Genomic DNA, 19,138 nt, shown 5'->3' with positions numbered 1-19,138 from the left:
GACTTGGCATCCCGGGAGCTTTCCTGGACAGAGTACAAAGCTACAAGGCAGAGCCGTGCTGCCATGTGAGGGCAACTTCCCCCTGCTGTTTCCACTGAAAAAAAGACTTTTATGACCACTGAGCATTGCACTTCAATTCAAATCAAACAAACAAACAAATACAACAGGACTGCAAACTGAAAACCATGACAGAGAATTCAGTACGAGTGTAATCTGAAACCTGCATTCAAGTGAGTGCTATAAAATAAAGTTTAATACCAAATAAAATACACACAAAGTGAAACCTCGAAGCTCTAAACAACTTCACTTAAGAGTCTTAAATATGTTAAGTTGTGGATTCTGTTTTCCAGGAAGGAGGGAAAGTTAAGGAGCCCAAAATGGTTCAAAGACCAAGACGGAGATTGACTCACAGGAGAAACCAGCTGTGTGGTTTACATTACTATCAGTGTCGTATTCGTATCCAAATCGAAATGGAAGAAGAAGAAGAAGCAGTTCAAAGTGAAGGGATTGCTGTATAATCTAATGGAAGTAAAAGTATCTATCCCTCTGGCACAGCCACTGTATCGTGCCTGAGCGTGTGGTAAACAGAGATCCTTATGTCTGAAATGTGGTGAAACATTTCAAAGTGCATTGAGACGTAGTGAGGTTGGCACTTGTGCACTACATAACCTATGCAAGCTGCTCTATCCAGGGCTCTTTTCCCTTCAGCTCTGGTGGGTAGAGCGAGGTGGGAAGGTGGAAGGGAAGCATGGCAAGACACCATCTGCACGGGTCAGCAAAGTTCCAAAACCGTCCATGGAAGCAAAAGTTCAGAGTTCAGAGTCATCAAACACCGTTGGCTGCTGTTTAGCAATTCCTGCTCTCACTAAAGAGGATTGTGGTCCTTGGATGGAGCTCTGGTCCAACAGACGAGCTGCTGTGATGGCACGGAGCAGCAGATCAGTAAACAGAGGGGATGTTGGCTGTGCAGCAAATAGCTCAGCGGGAGGTTGAAGTACAGGCTCTGAGGCATAATGACCAAGCTGAATCCCACAGCAAGTCGATTTTGTGTCTGAGGCTCGGCGCTGCTCTCACTTGACTTCAAAGGGATGTGAAGGCAAAGCGGCACACGCGTTCCAGCCAGCCGAGAGCTTCCTCCACCGCAGAAGCCTTCTGTAATGTGGAAATGCAGGATATTCCAGTTTCACATCACATCATATGCTCCATATTGGATCAAATCCAATTTATTTTGCGAATTGCAACACACTGAACCGGTTTTGCCTTGTCAATGTGATCTAATGGATGTGATGATGTCTAGGGTTGGCTATAATATGAGTTGACAATGGATACACTGGAGGCATTTTGTTACAGGAAAGACTCGTAAAGCAGTGATGCGGGTGTAGACGGTATAGTTCTGAATTATCTGTCTGCTCCCATCAATCCAAGCCTGAATCCGCTCATCTAGAATGTTCCTCCTCTCAATGTTTGCTTTGGGTTGGACTTGATTAAACACCCTGCGTTATGATTTCATCATCACAAATTTTGTATATGGCTCCATACGCACATTTTCCACATTAAATCGCTGGGCTCCATACTTTTGGCCCGGTGGAGGGCGCACAGATTACAGAGAATACTTTTCATCTGGTAGGAAAGCAGATGACCTATTCGACTGCCAGCCGGAGTGTGTGCACAGAGTGGGCCGATGGAGAGATTTGATAGGACAGAGGCTGGTTTGTAGTTCTTTAATAGAGATATCACCGATTCATTGCAGGAGAATAAAAGCCTGCTACCTGCTTCTGTTACAGTCAAACAACAACAGTGTTCCTTTGTGTCTGTGTCCCCAATTTTCCTGTCCTTTGTATGGTTGTTGTGGCCTGTTTCTCTGGCGGCCATACAACCTCTAGTCGCAGTATTATTTTAATCAGTCCTTTCTATTCAGTCGTTCCTTTTTTACCGGTGGTAATAAGTTTCTCTCCAGGCATCTGACATGGCTAGTGGGTAGTGGTATGAAATGACTGTGTGATGGATTTGTCCATTAAAGCAAGCTGAGCTAAAACCTGTAGAGACCCTCTGGCTGTCTAACTGTCTGACTTTATACATTTCTTTCCCTACAACTCTGTCTTTCTCGCTTTCTTCTTTATACATAAAAGCCACCACACACACACACACACACACACACACACACACACACACACACACACACACACACACACACACACACACTCACACACACATGCACAGACATGCAATGCACCACTCAGTGTTTCCCTGCCGGGAGGCACCAGCTGTAACACTTTCGCTTTTAGTAAGAACAATATACCAAGGTAAACAGAAGGTAGGAGGTGAAATCTTTATTATTGTTATTATTAAAAACAGTGAGTCATTATGGTTCTGTTGGGTTCACTTTGTTCACAGCACTCGTTCTTCAAAATGGCTTTTACTCTAACATGTTATTATGTTGTGTTCTGGGTTTTATTGCCTTTTAGGTGAGATCTTTTAATAATGTTGTTTACAATAATAACAGGTGATAATCCTAATGACAACAAAAAGCACATTTGAGAGGAAATTCTGCTAAATCAGGAACATTGTGGATGTGTCATGATTCTGCCCCAGATGTATTACAAAGCTGAGGCACCCAGGTGAGGTCATTAGTTTTCACTGACAAGATCCATTCTCTGCCAACCGCAACTGTAACCTGGATCTGCCATTCAGGTTGCTGGCAGAGACACATTATTGGACCCAGACTGACAGAAGGCCCCGGCTCCACGAGCGTATGTTGCTTCAGCTGCAGTGCCATTCCAGAAAAAGTTCCTTCACTTCACCCTGCCAAGGACGAAATAGTATTTTGACACTAACGGGAGGCAAATCAGAGCATGACTTGGTATTCAGAGTAATTCAGTATTTATGGAACATTTATTGAGTAATCTGAGATGGGTAGTAATGTGTATTATTGGCATGGAGGCAAGGAGTGCTTTAAGCGAATGTAAGGGGAAGGGGCTGGATACGGGAGCATGCCAAGAGGTAGAGTCGGCTAAATTAAAATTTACATTTATCCAGTGATTTACTTGCCATATGGACCCCTAAAAGAGCCGAAAGGTATTCAAAATGTAATAAAATAAATAGTGCCTTCCTGGGCTTTTAGATTAACAGGGTTATCAGCTCTATCCACAGGCAGCCCAGCTCTTTATGTGGAGAGCACTGCTTGAGCTTTTATCTTCAGCAAGCTCATTATAAATAACCAGTTTGTCATTTTGGAGGCACTGAATAAATCTGACCCTGGGTGAGTATTAATCTAATTTAATTTCTCAGTGGTGCAAGGGCTTTACACACAGACTAAACTATTAGTCAGCACACTGGGCAGAGGCAGAGTGCAATAATTATAATAACTTCTTTTCTCTGCTGTGTAATGTTCTACTGTTTTGTCTCGGCGGACCAGTCTGTGCATTAAATACTGAATAATAACTCCTAACTTTAATTTACGAAGTACGTGTACACCTTTCTCTGAAGTGTTTTGGCGCCATCTACCGGAATTATGCTGTAATTGAAGGAAGTGACATCACATGAGATTCCAACCAATCAGGGCTCGTAGCTCGCATTTCAAACGTGATATCGTCGAGAGAAGTAAGACGCGATAACAGAGTATTTTACTGCTTAATAACGTTATTATCGTGTGTTGTTAAATCGACAGTTTAAATACCTCGGTGGGAGATACATGCTAGTAAGTAAAATGTTACGTTGTTTTTGCGAAAGATATCAGACTGCTGTTTGAATTAACGGAAGTAACTAGCTGCTAGTGCTAACTCGGGTAGCATCTCAGCCATATGTTTTGACGCTCTCCCTAAAGGCCTCGAGTCATGGCGAGGGAGCGGCCCCAGAAAAAGTCCTTCCAGCAGAGTCTAGAGGACATCAAGGAGAAGATGAAGGAGAAGAGGAATTCACGGCTCGCCAAGGCCTCTGCACCCAGACGACGAGCCATGATAAACAACAAAAACAACGGTGACAAGCTTGTTTTCAGTGTGTTTGTGTGTGTGGTATGTGTGTGTAAACAAGAGTGGAGGCGAATATCGATCAGAATGCAAGCAGAATATCATGTCGGGTGTAAATAGTGTAGTAAGGAGAATATACACTCCAACTGAACTTAATTATTTGTCTTCTGACCATGAATGCATCACGTTCTTACTACAACTTGTGATCAGTGAATGCAAGGATCGCCTGAATGCAGCACATGCAGCGACCCAGATAAGGAATCACACACGTTTGTGTTTCATGTGTATTCTATATCATTAACTAATAAGAAGTTTGCTCTTTCTCTTCCAGGGGCTGCCAGTAAGCAACACACCATCCTGATAGGCGTGCAGCAGAACAACAAGGCTCTGGCTGTGGCCCTGCAGGCAGAGAAGGAGAGGGGGAGACAGGCCAACGCGGTGATCCTGCAGCTGAAGATGGAGCAGCAGGCCCTGTTCCTTCACCTGCTGCTGCTCAAGAAGAGGCTCAAGGACTGGGAAGCTCCGGCTCAGGTGAGGAAGAGGGCCCCGACGTGTGTTTGTGGAGTAGAAACACACACCAGCGACACATTTATGAGTGAATTTTAAACGTTTATTGAGTATGGAGTTTGTAACTGTGTGTCTTGATGCAGAGGTCATCGCCAAAGATTCTGGACAAACCCTCAAACCACACGGACTTGCCAAGGTAATTATTTAAGAATTCCCCACATGATCACTAAGAGCCTACATAGCCTCATGTTGATGTTTACAGCTGCCCTGTTTTTACAGGAGGATTCTGATCAGCAAGAACACTTACAAACCCATCACACACGAAGCCTCACCTACCTGCACAGGTACACACACACTTATCTGGTTCATGTTGTGGGGCAACATTGCACAAGCTGCAAACTAATGTTAGAGGCACTATTTTAATGTATGGATGAATATTTGTAGTTAACAGAAGAAGAAATTTGCTTTATGCACAGCAATTGAATCACTTGAATGCAACAAAAGTGACCTGTAGTGATGATATTACTTTGTTTTCCGTAGACGGCTCCCCTGAAAAGTTAGGATGGCCTGACACCCAGGTCACATTACCGCCTACTGTGGGCGTGAGGCGTCGAGGTGCAGAGCGAAAGAGCAGGAGGTCTGAGCGTGTGCAGGAGCGGAGGTCGTGGAGTGAGTCTCGCCCCGTCGTGCCCCTGGAGGCCGGTGCACATGGCTTTGAGGCTTTAGCAGAAAGTCCTATTCACAGTGACTTTGAAAACCAGAATCAGACTCCACAGGAAGAAGGACCGGAGTCAGTAGATCCTCTTGGCTGTGAAGAGTTTGAGCACTCCACCCCAGAGCCCGTCCCACCCAAGACCACCAACCAGCAGCAGCTGGCCTGCAAGGGACAAACCCAGCAGCAGCCCCGCGCCAAACGAGAGGCGGCTGTTCGGAAACCCGAGAGGGGTCGCAAAGCGGAGCGTGCGCCACTAAAGAAACCTTGGGAGAATCCCAAAAGAGCTCGATCCAAGAGTCGAGATCGATCTGCCACGCGAGCCAAAGCTGCTCCTCCACCGCAGGGCAACAAACTCAACACCTCGCTGGGATTTAATGACACGTTCGACTTCGACTGCGAGGAAGCTGTGCACGTCACGCCCTTCAGGGCCAAAGGCGAGGACGGACAGCCGGCCACGCCCGCCTGCGTCGAAGCTCCGACCCCGACGCGGAGCGTATCCAAGGAGAACCAATCCAGCTCGTCCTCGTCTCCCTCTGAATCAGAGGACAGCCTGTATGTTCCACAGAGGGCCAGCAGGAGGCAGAGCTCCCCCAACAGAGCCCAGGTGATCTGCAGGCGCCGGGGACGCCCGCCCAAGGTGGCACAAGAAAAAAAGACCTTCCCTCTACAACAGAACATTCCTGGTAAGCATTTTATAACTTTACCTCCAACTTCAGGTTTTGCACGTGTTGTCAACATACTGTGCTCCGCCCTCTGTCCTTTTAAAATGTTAATCCTCTTAAAATAGTGACAGTAAATACATTCGCTCTGTGGTTTTAGTTTTCAGAGATGATGAGTCGAGTCCGAAGGAGGCAGAATGTGAAGCAGAAGCAGATCAGCATCAAGGTGAGTAAACACTGGCACGCCGTTAAAACTTCATTGTAATGATTCTGGTCTCACGTTGACCTTTTGACCTCTGTAGTTACAGTCAGTGTTTGTGCTCACAGCGCTCACATGCTTTTGTTTCTGTGCGTGCTGATGTATTAGAGCCTCACACAGAGGAGCAGGAGGGGATCGGCTTGCTCTCCATCTCCCCCAGCGTTGAAGCCGAAATGATGAGGATCGACGGCGTCCTGTCCAGCTTTGGCGACTCCCCCGCTGAAGCTCCTCCCGCGCCGAGCCAAACACCTCAGAGGGTCAAAACATGCAAGAAGCGTAAAGGTTTGAGTTTGATGTTTGTTGTTTTTCCGCTCTTCCGGGCTTTGCTCTCAGCTCACTGGTGGACACACTGTTTGGTTTTGGTTCCCCCCTGGTCACTGGATCACATCTCCCTTCACGTCTCCACAGGTGGGCTTGGTGTAAGGACAGCAGGGCGGGGCTTGAGTCTGTGTGATGTGACCAATCTGTCCCCCGCAGCCTATCGCAATTTCTCCTGTGGTGGCTCGCGGCCCTCTGACGGCCGGTGCTCCACCCCGGTCCCGGGGCGCAAGAGGCGCTGCACCATGACGGTGAACTACAAGGAGCCCTCTCTGAACGCGTGAGTTCACACACACCATAGCCGGGTTGAACTTTGCACCTGGATGATAACTCATTTAGACTCATTTTGACTAAACTGTGCTCTCGCTCACGGCAGGAAACTTCGGCGAGGAGACAAATTCACAGATTTGCAGTTCCTCAGCTCTCCCATTTTCAAACAGAAGACCGGCAGGAGGTCGGTGGAGGAGTCTGGCGGTCCCATCAAAGGCCAGCAGCCGTACGACAAATATAACGAGTCATTTGTCGGATGTCGCTGATGTCACTTCATTTTTAGCGCCACCGTCTGTGGCTCTTTATGTGATGAAGAGCAGCTGTTATCTTATGTTTGATTCATTTCTGTCATCATAATTATTATTGTACAAATGTGAGTGTTGTATGTTCTTTCCTCCGTCTGTGTCTTGATTGTTTGGCATCTTATACACGCGTTGTCATCTGTATGCTTTTATTCACTACTGTTTCATAAAAGGTTTGTTGCCGTGGCAGCGCTGAATATTTCCACTTCACGGTTTGTGCTGACTGATGTAAGCTATAATTAGAGATGTGGTGTACAACACATTTTTACATAGTTGTTTAATAAAGAGTTTCCTTTTAAAATGAATTGTTTTTATAGGGCAGATCAGTGATGTTCAACCACTGTGCCGCCGCAGCACACCTGAGATCGTTTACCACGGGAAATAGTCCAACTTCACTTAATTAGTCTAAAAACATAATTTAGTTACTGCAAATCATTTTCCATGGTTGTGTGTCTGTGCTTGCAATGTAGTGACTGGTGAAATAAATAACACTGGTGCTTTCGGAAGGTGGTCCCGGTGGCCGGAAATAATCTATAAGCAAAAACGTGTTGTCTGTGATTTTCACCGGCAAGTGTGCCGGCAACGGACGTTCCCGGCGCCCGCGCGCACAAAACCGTTTGCGGGTTTAATATCGTTATCCCTGTAACCCTCCTGTAACCAGAGGTTTCAGGGAGGTTACAGGGAACGGTTTCGGACACTGGTGCTATCGGACGGTGGTCCCGGTGGCCGGAAATAATCTAAAAGCAAAGACGTGTTGTCCGTCACGTTCCCGGCGCCCGCGCGCGCAAAACCGGTGCCCCGTTTAATGTCGTCCTCCCTGTAACCCCCCTGTACCCAGAGGTTTGCCGGGTTTAACATCGTCCCCTGACACACTGGTGGAGAACCACAGGTTTAAGATAAGACAAGAGACGTACAGCGATGGATAAATATGTGAAAAGGAAAAATTAAGACTCCAAACTGGGCCTTGAACAAATTTCTAACCCAGATGAAGAGAGAAAAGATGAGTGGTAGTGTAAAGAAAGCAAAAAAAGGTGAGCTCAAGAAATTACAGCGAAAGATATCTGGTTTGGATTTACTTTTACCGGGGATCCTGATGCACGGAGCTTTGTGTGCCTTTCTTCAGTTCCTACCAGCTTTGTGTTCATCTTGACAGTCCCAGGTTTCACACTGAGTGAGTATAAATTAATTGAGAGACTATTGACTAATTGTCATTGCAAATGTGTCATTTTGTAACACTTTTGGTTGGTGGTGTGACTGGGGCAAACCATTACACCATCGCAGTGTTTCCAGTGTCCACTAGATGGCAGCCGAGTTCCTCGTATTTCGTCACTGTGGAGCCTCTTGGTGAAGCTCCTCTCCCTTTGTGTCTTTCAGTTTCTTTCCAAATTTCCCTTTCTATTTATATATTTCATGACAACACACTGGCTACATGTTTTGTCGCTGTTTTTACTATTTATTGAGGGTTAGAAACATGAAAAAATGCAACAAAAAGCTTGTGAAAGCGTGAAATAATATTATACACCGAATAGCAAAAGACACTCGGGGTGATGTCATTGACCTCTGAAAGCTTTATGTTCAAAATCCTCAGCAGACGTTGGCACAGAGAGAGTTCACGTGTTGTAGTTCATTTTGTGCTTCTGTGAGCGGTCACCTGAGTTTCGAGTTATTTCAGGCATGAAGCTGTGTGTGTGTGTGTGTGTGTGTTTATCACTGCAATGATCTTGTTTCTTTGTGTAGTTTTGTGCACGTGTGTATGTGAGTGCTTGAGTAGTACAAGCAGATTGTCCTTGGTGGTTGTTCCAGTTTTAGTTTTTCCAGCTCTGTGGACCAACGGCCTTCTGGGTAGAGATGTCTGGTGATGATGGATGAATGGATAGATGCATGATCACTAATTAAGTTTTAGAGTAATGATCGCTGTGTACATTAGAGTCTTGATGTTAGAGTGACGGGTGGAGGCCAAGGTTCCTGCTTAGGAGAGGGGTGGCAGGGATCGGGTGCTGACAGGACTGCACTTCATCCTGGAGGGTGATGGAGGGGGCTGGGTGAGATGAGGGGAAGAGGGGGATGGACGGATGTGGCCGCCCCGGCTCTCCTCTCCAGTCCCTGAGTGCTCTGAGTCGGGAGGCTGTGAACGACCCCTGGGCCTCCGCAGCTGCGGAGGGGTGGAGGAGGAGGCGGGGCCATGCTGGCACTGAGTGGAAGGTTGGTAGTCGGGGGATGAATAGCACCCGGGTGCAGCGTTACGATGGGGGGATGGGTGACGTGCAGGTGAGGGGTGCCCGGCCGTCAAGGGATCACAGTTAACAGGGTGATCACGGACATATCTGGGAGATTTGGGGGACTTGGGCACCTTGGGGGATTTGGGAGTCTTGGGTGTTTTGGGGGATTTAGGTTTGGGATGAGAGGAGTGAGAGTTAGGGGTAGGAGTGGGAGGAGCTTGGCAGGGGGAGGCGGGGTTTCCGTTGTGGCCGACTTTGTAGAGGAAGACGTCGTACTGGAGAGGCGAGCTGGTCTCTGAGTGGAGCTTGGCGTCCTTGGGGAGGAGAACCTCCAGGCCTATAGTGACTCCATCCTGACGCAGACACGCAACAAGCAGAGAAGAACGCAACAACACAGGGATCATAGAGGTCAACAGGATGGAATATGGAGGAAAACAACCCAACAGAACATAAAAACATTTCAGAACCAAACAGTGTTACAGATGGTTAGTAAATGGGGGTTTGTTATGGAATACAACGATGAATAAAATGATAGAATGTTGAAAATAAGGAGACTGAATGAGAGTGAGCGTGTAAAATACAAACAACGATTTTGACCGTCCCATTTCCATTCCAAGTGCTCGCGGCGTCCTCCGGTCAGTTTAGTGAGCTGTCCATGGTACTGAACAATGTGTGCCTGTGCGTGTGTGTTTGTGTGTGTTTGTATCCGTGTGAGTGTGTTTGTGGCTACTGTGGCACAAAAGCAGGGTCAGCCGTGCATTCAGTTATTTATAGTGTCAGAGCAGTTGGGGCAGTAGTTAGCTACATGCAGAGAGAGGGAGAAGGAGAGAGAGAGAGAAGAAGAAGGGGGGGGGGTGGAGTATAGCATATAGCAACACACAGGGACGGGCTGGATAAAATTAAAAAGGTTTATTCCAACAACTGTTGACTATAATCCTGCATGTATACCAAAAAAAGTACAAAAGAACCTCAAGTACATCAAAGTATTAGAAATCACATTGAAAACCAAGACACAGCGTGTGTAATATATGTTATATATAGAGTCATATATCAATTCCAAGCAATACTTTGACCTCATGTAATCTAGACATAGCCACTTATTGTCAAACAGGAATATTTTGCAAGTACAGGTTCACTTAGTTTGTCCACTTATTTCTTTTTGCAAACATTATCTTTTCAGACACTTTGTTGATAACACCAATGCATGCGGAGAGAGAGAGAGACAGAGAGAGATACAGAGAGAGAGAGAGAGAGAGAGCGTAAGGCGGGGCAGGGCGAGGTTAGGGGGAGGGGTTTGAGGTTCGGCAGGGGGAGGAGACAACGCGAGGGGTAAGAGTTCATTGGCCCCGAAAGACCAAGGCAGGGGCGTCAGTACAGAAGAGAGTCATTAGTTGGTCCAAGCCGGAGATTTTTAGTCCAGCGTAAGAAGCAGACAGTGAAAAGTGAGGAAGTAGAGGCGCCGCCGTGTGGTCAAAGCTGGCATGGCGGCCTTGTGTAGTAGAAAGAACTGTTGTGCTTCTCAAGTTGCGTCCTAAAATTTGTGTTGTGCGCTTCTTTCTAGATTGGGCCTGATAAGACTTAGTGTGCATGTTAGAAGGATGTTATCTTAAAAAAGAGATGTGTGTGTGTGTGCTTGTGTGTGTGTGTGTGTGTGTGTGTGTGTGTGTGTGTGTGTGTGTGTGTGTTGAATATTTTCGGTGTGCTTCTCTGGCACCACACGGTGGGAGATTATTGGCGTTATTACACCAAGTTGTTCTGGAGCAGGTTTACCTCAGAATTCTCCTCCGTGTTGGTGGGGGTCTGAGTGTCCTCGTCTTCGTCTTCTTCATCGTCGTCGTCGTCGTCTTCCACAGGGGTCGGGCTTTTGTTCTCATGTTTGGGCGAGTGAGAGTTGAGGATGTTCATGGACTCCTCCTCCTTGGGGTGCGGGGACTTGGCCGGCTCCTCCTGCTTCTGAGGGTCCTCCTGCATGGAGCATTAGGTCAAACGTAAGGTAACAGTGTCTCACACACACACACACACATACATACATGGAAGTTCTGCACTACTAACACAGGATGAGCAGTCTGAATGGTTGTCTATGGCCTGGAAATGCCGTTAGAAAGATCTACCTCCAAAAGTCTAACTATGTTTATTATTTTCTGTGGGAAGGATTGGCTCTTATCCAATCATCCAATCACATCTCAGCATTCCCTCAAAGTGGCCACTTGGACCTCTGACATTCAAAGCCTTTTAGCCTCTGGCCCTGACATTTAGGAATCCAGAGCACTGAGCTCTTCTCTAAACACTGCAGAGCGACTTCACCGACCTGTTAAATGCCAACAAAGCTCTGCCAGCAGCGTCGAGTATTAAATAAGTTATGATTTAGATTTTTTTTCAATTTGGCTAGCGCAGGGAAATAAGACTTAAGGTCATTTTAGGTATCAACTTGGAGAGCACCGGGCCAGAACCATCAGTCTGAGTGTGTTGGCGTTGAATGCACTGATGTGTGTGTGTGTTTAGCATGTGCCACTTTAGAAGTGGACAAACTATCCATTGATTGGTGTGTCACAGACATGTTGAAGGTCACGGGCACAGCGGGCAGGAATTAGGGCGCCATCGATCAGTCAGACTAACAACTGACCGGAAACACGAGCTTAACCTGCTTTACCATCAGAGACACCAACAAACAAGAGGGACAGTAGAGCAGTGAGGTCGTGCTGTTAATGCACAACCTTTCATACCTAATCCAAATACAGTTTCCATTAGAAATCATATCTCAGTTACCCAGACAACAGCCATGACGGAAAAGCAAACACCTCCGCGTGTAATTATGAAAGTGCAGGTACCTGTACATAAACACAGCACAAGCCCACGCGCACACAAACGCTTAATCATACACGTACAGATGTGCTCAGTGTAGAAGGCGATTGACCTTAAAACATCACTAACATGCACAAGCCTTGGAGGAGAAACAGGGAGGGAGAAATCTGCTGCATAGGGACTTAAAATGGCTGAAGAGGGAGGCAATTAAACCAAAATGGAGGCTTTTTCTTCCCCATTGAGCTTGTCGGGAGGCAGCAAAGGCGCAGGTATGTGTAGAACTCACACCTCTGTGACTACATAACGCCTCGGAATTACTGGGAGAAGGAAGCCAGGATGCAGGAGGTGATTAATCATCTGATGGAACTGGAGTACAGGTGGAATCAGACTCCAGATCGGGAAGAGTTTGCGGAATGCAGCAAAGCCAGGCTGGGGGGACTTGAAGCAGGCAATGTGGAGGTTTCGGCTCTGCTTACCTTGAAATGATTATAAGGCTTTCCGGGTTTATGATGCCAGGTGTAGCCGGCTGCTGATGGCTTCTGAAGGGATGAGTGTGTGAGTGAGTGAGTGTGTGAGTGAATTAAACAAACTTACAGTCCATACGCAACTTCCACAGTGAAATTCTTTGATCGGATATAAGATTCGGTTTGGCAGACCACAGTGAATCACCACAGACGGACTGGCATGCAGACAGACGGAGAGACAGACAGATCAAGCTAGAGGGGCTCCCATTAGGGTTCAGACCTCCACCAAGGCCTAACAGTGCTGCGAGTGCTGCGAACTAAATATATCATAATATCCTCCTTGGTGGAGGTATTTACTCCAGCTGAGAGAGGAAACAGAGGTGAGAACGTAAAAGAACAACAAGGAAAAAACATGCTGGGTGAAAACAACTGTCGATACATCGGAGAGGAGGATGAGTGACAGGAGAGAGAGTGAGGAGAGGTGGGGCATACCTGACAGATAATGTTGTCATAGTACGCCAGGTTGTGAGTGTGAGCTTGGGGGGCGGACGGGGGGGTGTCACACAGTTTCCTTACGTTTGGCTGTGAGCCGTCCGCCGTGGTTGAAACCGAGAGGCCATCGGTCTGTGGCTCGCTGCTCTGTGTGCGGAACTTACTGCTGAAGGGAGCGCAAAAAGGGTTTGTTATACATGTAGAGTCCATCAACACACACACATACACACACACACACACACACCTATGCAGACACAGGGACAGGGACAAACCTGCGTTTGCGGAGGCGCTTGTTCTCGTTCTTGAGGTGATGCAGGCTCTTGGCGAAGAACACGACGATCATGAAGAGGAGGAGAAGCATCAGGGAGGCCACGCCCACCACCACACACATCACCTGGAACTCTGTGACGGCCCAGTCGCAGCGAGAGCCCTTGTTCCAGATGTAATCCTGCACGTTGCACCTGGATTCAAAGAAAGAGGAGGAAGAGGAGGAAGAAAGGACGGACGAAGAGAGTTCATTCCAATTTAACTATAGATTAGACGTCACACATATTAATTGTAGCATGAACATGAACGCTCCTGTTCTCCTGACGCAGCTATTCATAAAAGCTTTAATGTGAGTGTATTGATCAGATTATAGTTTGTGTGTGTGTGTGTGTGTGTGTGTGTGGGTGGGTGTGAAATGGTGGTCAGAGAGGACGACATGGTGTCCTGAGTTCTTTCCAGCAAAGCAGCCTGGCCCTTAATGAGATCAAAGGATCAGTGTGTGTGTGTGTGTGTGTGTGTGTGTGTCAGTATGTGTGTGAGTATGCGTGTGTGTGTGTGTCCCTGAATTTGTCTGTGTGCATTTGTGTTTGGAATGCTCACACAGCTATTCCTGTGTGTGTGTGTGTGTGTGTGTGTGTGTGTGTGTGTGTGTGTGTGTGTGTGTGTGTGTGTGTGTGTGTGTGTGCTGTTACTCAGCAGGCATGACGTGATGAGCAACAGTTCACTTCCAAGCTAACAGCGATGGTGCAGAGCTGGACAGATGGTGCTAATGTTCACTATAGATGAATGAGAGGAGTGTGTGTGTCTTACATGTGTGTGTAAGCCCTATAACTCTGCCATATTGATCAGTGTTCAGCAGTAAGACAGCAGCACTCACACACACACACGTTACCCCCTGCCTCCAAAATTGTGTTAATCCCTCAGTGACCCTGCTGTGATCATGACAAACCTTTGTGACACACTGATCCACCCTTCTGTCTTCATGTGCCTGTGTGTGTGTGTGTGTATGTGTGTGTGGGTGTGTGTGTGTGTGTGTGGAGCATCCTAGAGCATTACTTTTGTGCTGAAGAAGCTTGAAAATTATCCCAACGAGACAAATTAAAAAGGAGCATTTTAAGGGCTCAACAAACCCCTCCCCCCTACCAACAGCACAGCACACACTCACACTCCTCACACACATCTTGCACATACATTGTGTGTGTGTCTCACCTGCAGAATGCTCCTATTCCATCCACTATAGCGCACACGCCCCCATTGTAGCAGAAATTGGGATCCTTGTCACACTGAGATACACACGCCCCCGTCTCAGAGCGCACAGAGCCGAGCAGGCAGCCATCAGGCCCCATGGCGCCTGACCCTGACCCCTGACCCCTGCCCCGCCCAGGCTTGGGACGAGGAGACAAGGAGGGGCCGCGATCCACCTTAGGCTTCACATTGTCGGGCAGAGCGGGAGAACCGGCCAGGAGCGGATTCTCGTCCTCCATGATGGGCGGTGGCGAAGGCGTGGGCTCAGGTTCAGGAGTCGTATCCAACGCCGAGAGGTCGTTGTCGGGTGACAGGTAGTCGTAAAAGTCGGTGAGGGTCCACGTAGCCGGGTTGTCCCCCTTCTGCTGCTGGGGCCTTGGTAGCTTGGGCCAATCCACACCTTCGTCGGAGGGAACCGTGTCTGGCGCCGGGCTATGGAACTCCACCGTGATGACATCGTCGGACAACGGGTTCCCGGGCTGATCTGGACCCGCCCCTCCTGCAGTAAGCTCCTCCCCTGTCGGCGGCTCGTCCTCGCCGATGTCCAGGTGGACGTGCTTGTGAGAACGTTGATGCTTGGCGGCGCTGAGTGGAAGCCCCACCCCCAGCCCGAGCCCTGCACCAATCAGGTGGTCCCTCTCCGCTGAGTCGTCGCTGAGGCCCATCCTGGTGCTCAGGGCCTCCTTGCTGACAGATGATTGGTTGTGGTGGTGATGACGCCGGAACAGCGAATGCCTCCCTGGAACAGACACAATGACGCCATAATGATTACACGTGCAAACCTCCACCAAGGCCGAACATCTCTGCAAAACGTTGACTTTTATAATCTGATCCTTTGACCTTGAAAGCCTCCATGTAGTAACATGATTGATATTTTATCTTAATCAGTTTAGGAAATCGATTCGTCTGCTCGGATTCAATGGTCATGAGTGTTGATGTACGGCTGTACCGTCCTCTCTGCTGCCATCTAGTGGTAAGCTGACACAGGACAAGCAGTCTGAATGGTTGTCTATGGCCTAAACATGATATAACTATTAAAACAACTCCCTGACAGTTTCCTGTATAAAAGCCCGTAGGCTGCTTGTTTTCTTAGAGAACGCGGGCGACATTACGTCATGGTATCACGGTATCCAACACTGTGGGTGACAAAGACATCACAATGACAGCTAAAGGCCCTGCTGGGATCTGACTGTGGTTAGGCGGGATTAGGCACAGCGACTAACTAATGTGCTCCCCTGACTGAGACTAACTGAGCGAGAATGAGGATTAGATTTGGATTTAGAGCTGTAGGTTGGGACATAACCTGAGGTACGGACATGAAGGACAGGAATGGACATGAGGAGGGACATTCGGAAAAGAGAAGGCGAGTGGTAATGGTCCCCGAGTTAATTGGCTTCAAAGAAGTCACTACACACACATTTTCCGCTGGCCTGGTACACGTGCACGAGCGGGCCGAGCTCGCTTGGCGGCCTCGCTCCCACTGCCACCCTGAATCTGCCGCATCCAATGAGATCGCTGCTCTGGGCGTCTGTCACTTCATTCAGCGCTAATACAAAAACCATCTGAACGTGCCTGGAGTCACGAAGACCGAGGAGCCCATGAGATTCACCTCACACACAGACACACAGACTCACACACACACAGTCTCTCACGCTCACACACACTGCTGTTGCCATGGTGAGATGTAAAGAGGTGCCATGTTGAAAAGAAGACTGGAGCGCCAGAGTTGCAGGGGAAACAGAGAATCCAGTGTTCACTCTCTCTCTCTCTCTCTCTGCTTTTTTCTCTCACTCTTTCTCACTCTCTGTCTCTCTCGTTTCCATCCCAAAGCCAGTCAGCGATTTTAAGTTCACGCTGTCTCTGGGAACGTCGAATGAACTGGCCTGGTTCACACAGTGTACCACCAATTAAAAACTGAACACTAGAGAGTTAAGGTGCGCTTGATCTCAAAGGTTCGATCTGTCACTTTGCTCCCTTGTAATCGTCAAGACGACCAGCAGCTGGCAGGCTCGGCGATTACAAAGTGTGCCGCCTGGTTTAATTTGATTTCCATCTTAGACGTGGTTTGACTTGTGCCTTTAACTACTGTTCAGCGCTTCACCTCTGGCATCACACTGAGCATGTCGCCATGGCAACAACGAATTGGAAATATGGGTGGGTATCCTGCTCGTTGTTGCTGGCGAGACACACTGCACATTCGGTCCTTATTTTACCGGTGTCCTCATCCATTCACGCAGACGTGTCCACATCATCAACAATCATAGTGTTATGATTGGTTTTACACCTTTCTCTACTCCCCGCCCGTCTCTGTACCTGCGTGTGTGTGTGTGTGTGTGTGTGTGTGTGATTCAGGGAGAGGCTGATTTGATGCAATATGACATATCATAGGTTTCTGGGGCTACAGGACAGATGGACCTCACAGTGTGCATTCACTCAAAGGACAGCGAATGGAAACATGCATGCGGACACACACACACACACACACACACACACACACACACACACACACACACACACACACAAACAGCATGGGTACACAAACCAGTCTGGACTCCCTATAGATATTGTACTCTATAGCCGTTAAAGATGATGTGTGCATGGATGAGCCTGATGTCTGTTACATATAGGAGACACACACTGTGCCCCTTCACACCCACAAACTAAATCTGCTTAACTGCATGTGAACGTCTTCATATGCCTGATGTGAGCCCATAGATTGGAAAAGACAATTCCTACAGATCCACTCTAAGCATTGTGGGAATATTCCTGTGTTCCCTGCTGTATTCATGATTGGAGCACACATACACACACACACACACACACACACACACCCTGTCTCTTGGTGCATAGTTTTGACTGATGACCAATTAAATTATAGGAATCAGCAGTAATTTCCAGAGCCATGTGGTGTGCAGCACAGATTCATGCAGATTTACAGTTTAAGCTTCGTTGGCAGGACGCCAGGCGCGTGTTTACTGGTCAATATGTCACAGTGTTAACGCCTGGCTACACATCGAGGCCGCGTTGTACTGCGGGGTTTGTGCGTGTGTGTGGCGGTGGCGTGTGCATGTGTATGTATTTATGTATGTATGTGTGTGTGTGTGTGTGTTGGGGGTGTGGGGGGGTAGTATTCTCAGCGCGTGCCCAAATGAACCCTGGCGACCCTGCGCGTGCACGAGCCACCCTGTTGCTGGGCAGCGGGCGCGCGCATCCCCACATTTTTGCCAACATTTCCTATTAATGCCTTCATTTCGGAAACTCAACGCGTCGGGATTTTTTCGTTCCCACACGTCTCTTGGGATATGCAGCGCTAATGAGAAGGCGAAAGGGGGGCTCGGTTGTCTCGGGCTTCCCCCTGAATGTCTGGAGGAATTCGGTCCTTTCAGCGCGGTGAATTGGCCTCCAGTAGCCTGGCCGCGGTGCACCTAATCCCGCCTTTGTCTGTGCCACGTACCGCCGCGGCGTGTCGCAGCTGCACAGGCACATCTGAGCTGTCAGATGGCTCTGTGTGCCTCTGATCACCTGCACACCCTCGTTTCCTCCCTATATACACACACACGTATACATTTACGACGGTTACTGGCATGTATGGGAGGTTTGTTTGACTGTTGTTGCCTCTGGAATGACCATGAACTGGATTAGCTGGATCATGATCACAGCCAATGGTGATCAATACAGCAGCCCGCAGCCTGACAGCAGCTCTCATCTTCACAGTATCATATCATCATTTTTACATTTTCATTACATTTAACTTAGCAGAGAATTAATTGCACATCTTTAAAATAGCATTTGTAAGTACGATGATCCATGCAAACGCAGTAAATGCCCAAAGACACAATTGCTCACTGTGCAATAGTCAATTGATCAATAATCATCAATCGGATCTGATGTGTGCCAACAATCACAGCATCATGTCAGTCCATCAATTCTGCTGCTTCATGCCGCATTCGTGTGCATTTGCTCTGTCATCTTCGTCATGTTCCACATCTAAGCCGCGCCAATACAGGTGTAATTGGCTTTGCGCACACGCACACACATTAGAGCACACGCACGCACGCACATAGGGTGGAACACCGGTAGTGTAGCGGTCTTACCGTGAGCAGACAGCGGGGTGATGACCATTGAGATGGTCAGGATCACCTGCCAGATCCCCAACCGACGGCCACCGAGCGCCATACCGCACAGGCTCTCTGGTGCAAACTGTGATCGGATCCCTTCCCTCGCTGCTTCACCGGTCAGAAAGCGCGCGCGGGTAGGGGGGGGCTGTGGGGTGTGGAGTGGGGGGGGTGGGTGGGTTGGTTGTCGATAATCCAAACGGCGGTTCCTCCAAAGTTCAGATGTCGCTGTTTGTCTCCATGTCACCGTGACGCTTCCCGGACGCTCCTTCCCCTCGCTGCGTCTAAGGGTTCGGGTTCGGTTCCATATCGCTCCCCCCCCCCACTCTGCTCCACACCTTTTGCGCGCGCGCTTTAGGGGGTCCGCGAGGAGTTGTAGTAGTAATGCGCGCGACCGTCAGCGGGTCTGCAGACGAGAAGTGGAGCGATCCGCCGGGTTTGATCCCGCCTGCATGTGGCTGTGACTGGAGGAGGAGGAGGAGGAGAGAGGGGCGGTGCGGCGCGGCGCGGCGCGGCACGGAGCGCGCACAGCAGGCTGG

The 19,138-nt window shown here is 48.5% G+C and overlaps 2 protein-coding genes and 1 long non-coding RNA gene across 3 annotated transcripts; 1 reads left to right on the top strand and 2 right to left on the bottom strand.

The window, feature by feature from the left end:
- The first annotated feature begins 3,155 nt into the window (after positions 1-3,155).
- Positions 3,156-7,356, top strand: sgo1 (shugoshin 1). Its single transcript, XM_076149922.1, has 11 exons — positions 3,156-3,259; positions 3,487-3,697; positions 3,824-3,975; positions 4,297-4,496; positions 4,616-4,668; positions 4,752-4,816; positions 5,013-5,870; positions 6,007-6,072; positions 6,214-6,387; positions 6,514-6,703; positions 6,800-7,356. Exons 3-11 carry the CDS (start codon positions 3,834-3,836, stop codon positions 6,957-6,959), a joined length of 1,908 nt encoding a protein of 635 aa, XP_076006037.1. The 5' UTR covers positions 3,156-3,259; positions 3,487-3,697; positions 3,824-3,833; the 3' UTR covers positions 6,960-7,356.
- Positions 7,357-8,427: 1,071 nt separating this feature from the next.
- LOC143000434 (uncharacterized) lies at positions 8,428-11,185 on the bottom strand. Its single transcript, XM_076149744.1, has 2 exons — positions 10,985-11,185; positions 8,428-9,567 (listed from the first exon to the last, which is right to left on the bottom strand). The coding sequence occupies exons 1-2, from the start codon at positions 11,183-11,185 to the stop codon at positions 8,965-8,967; spliced, it is 804 nt and encodes a 267-aa protein (XP_076005859.1). The 3' UTR covers positions 8,428-8,964.
- A 1,870-nt stretch (positions 11,186-13,055) lies between these two features.
- Positions 13,056-14,542, bottom strand: LOC143000610 (uncharacterized). The gene is made up of 3 exons (XR_012963638.1): positions 14,449-14,542; positions 13,245-13,433; positions 13,056-13,138 (listed from the first exon to the last, which is right to left on the bottom strand). It is a non-coding gene; the product is annotated as an uncharacterized LOC143000610 (long non-coding RNA).
- Between the last annotated feature and the right edge of the window lie 4,596 nt (positions 14,543-19,138).

Source organism: Genypterus blacodes, unplaced genomic scaffold, assembly GCF_046128005.1.
Source record: "Genypterus blacodes isolate CSIRO-AG114 ecotype Tasmania unplaced genomic scaffold, CSIRO-AGI_Gbla_v1 ptg000048l_1, whole genome shotgun sequence".
In the NCBI taxonomy this organism is placed as follows: domain Eukaryota; kingdom Metazoa; phylum Chordata; class Actinopteri; order Ophidiiformes; family Ophidiidae; genus Genypterus; species Genypterus blacodes.
Note: the sequence above shows the minus strand (reverse complement) of the source record. Positions and strands in the feature narration are given on the sequence as shown.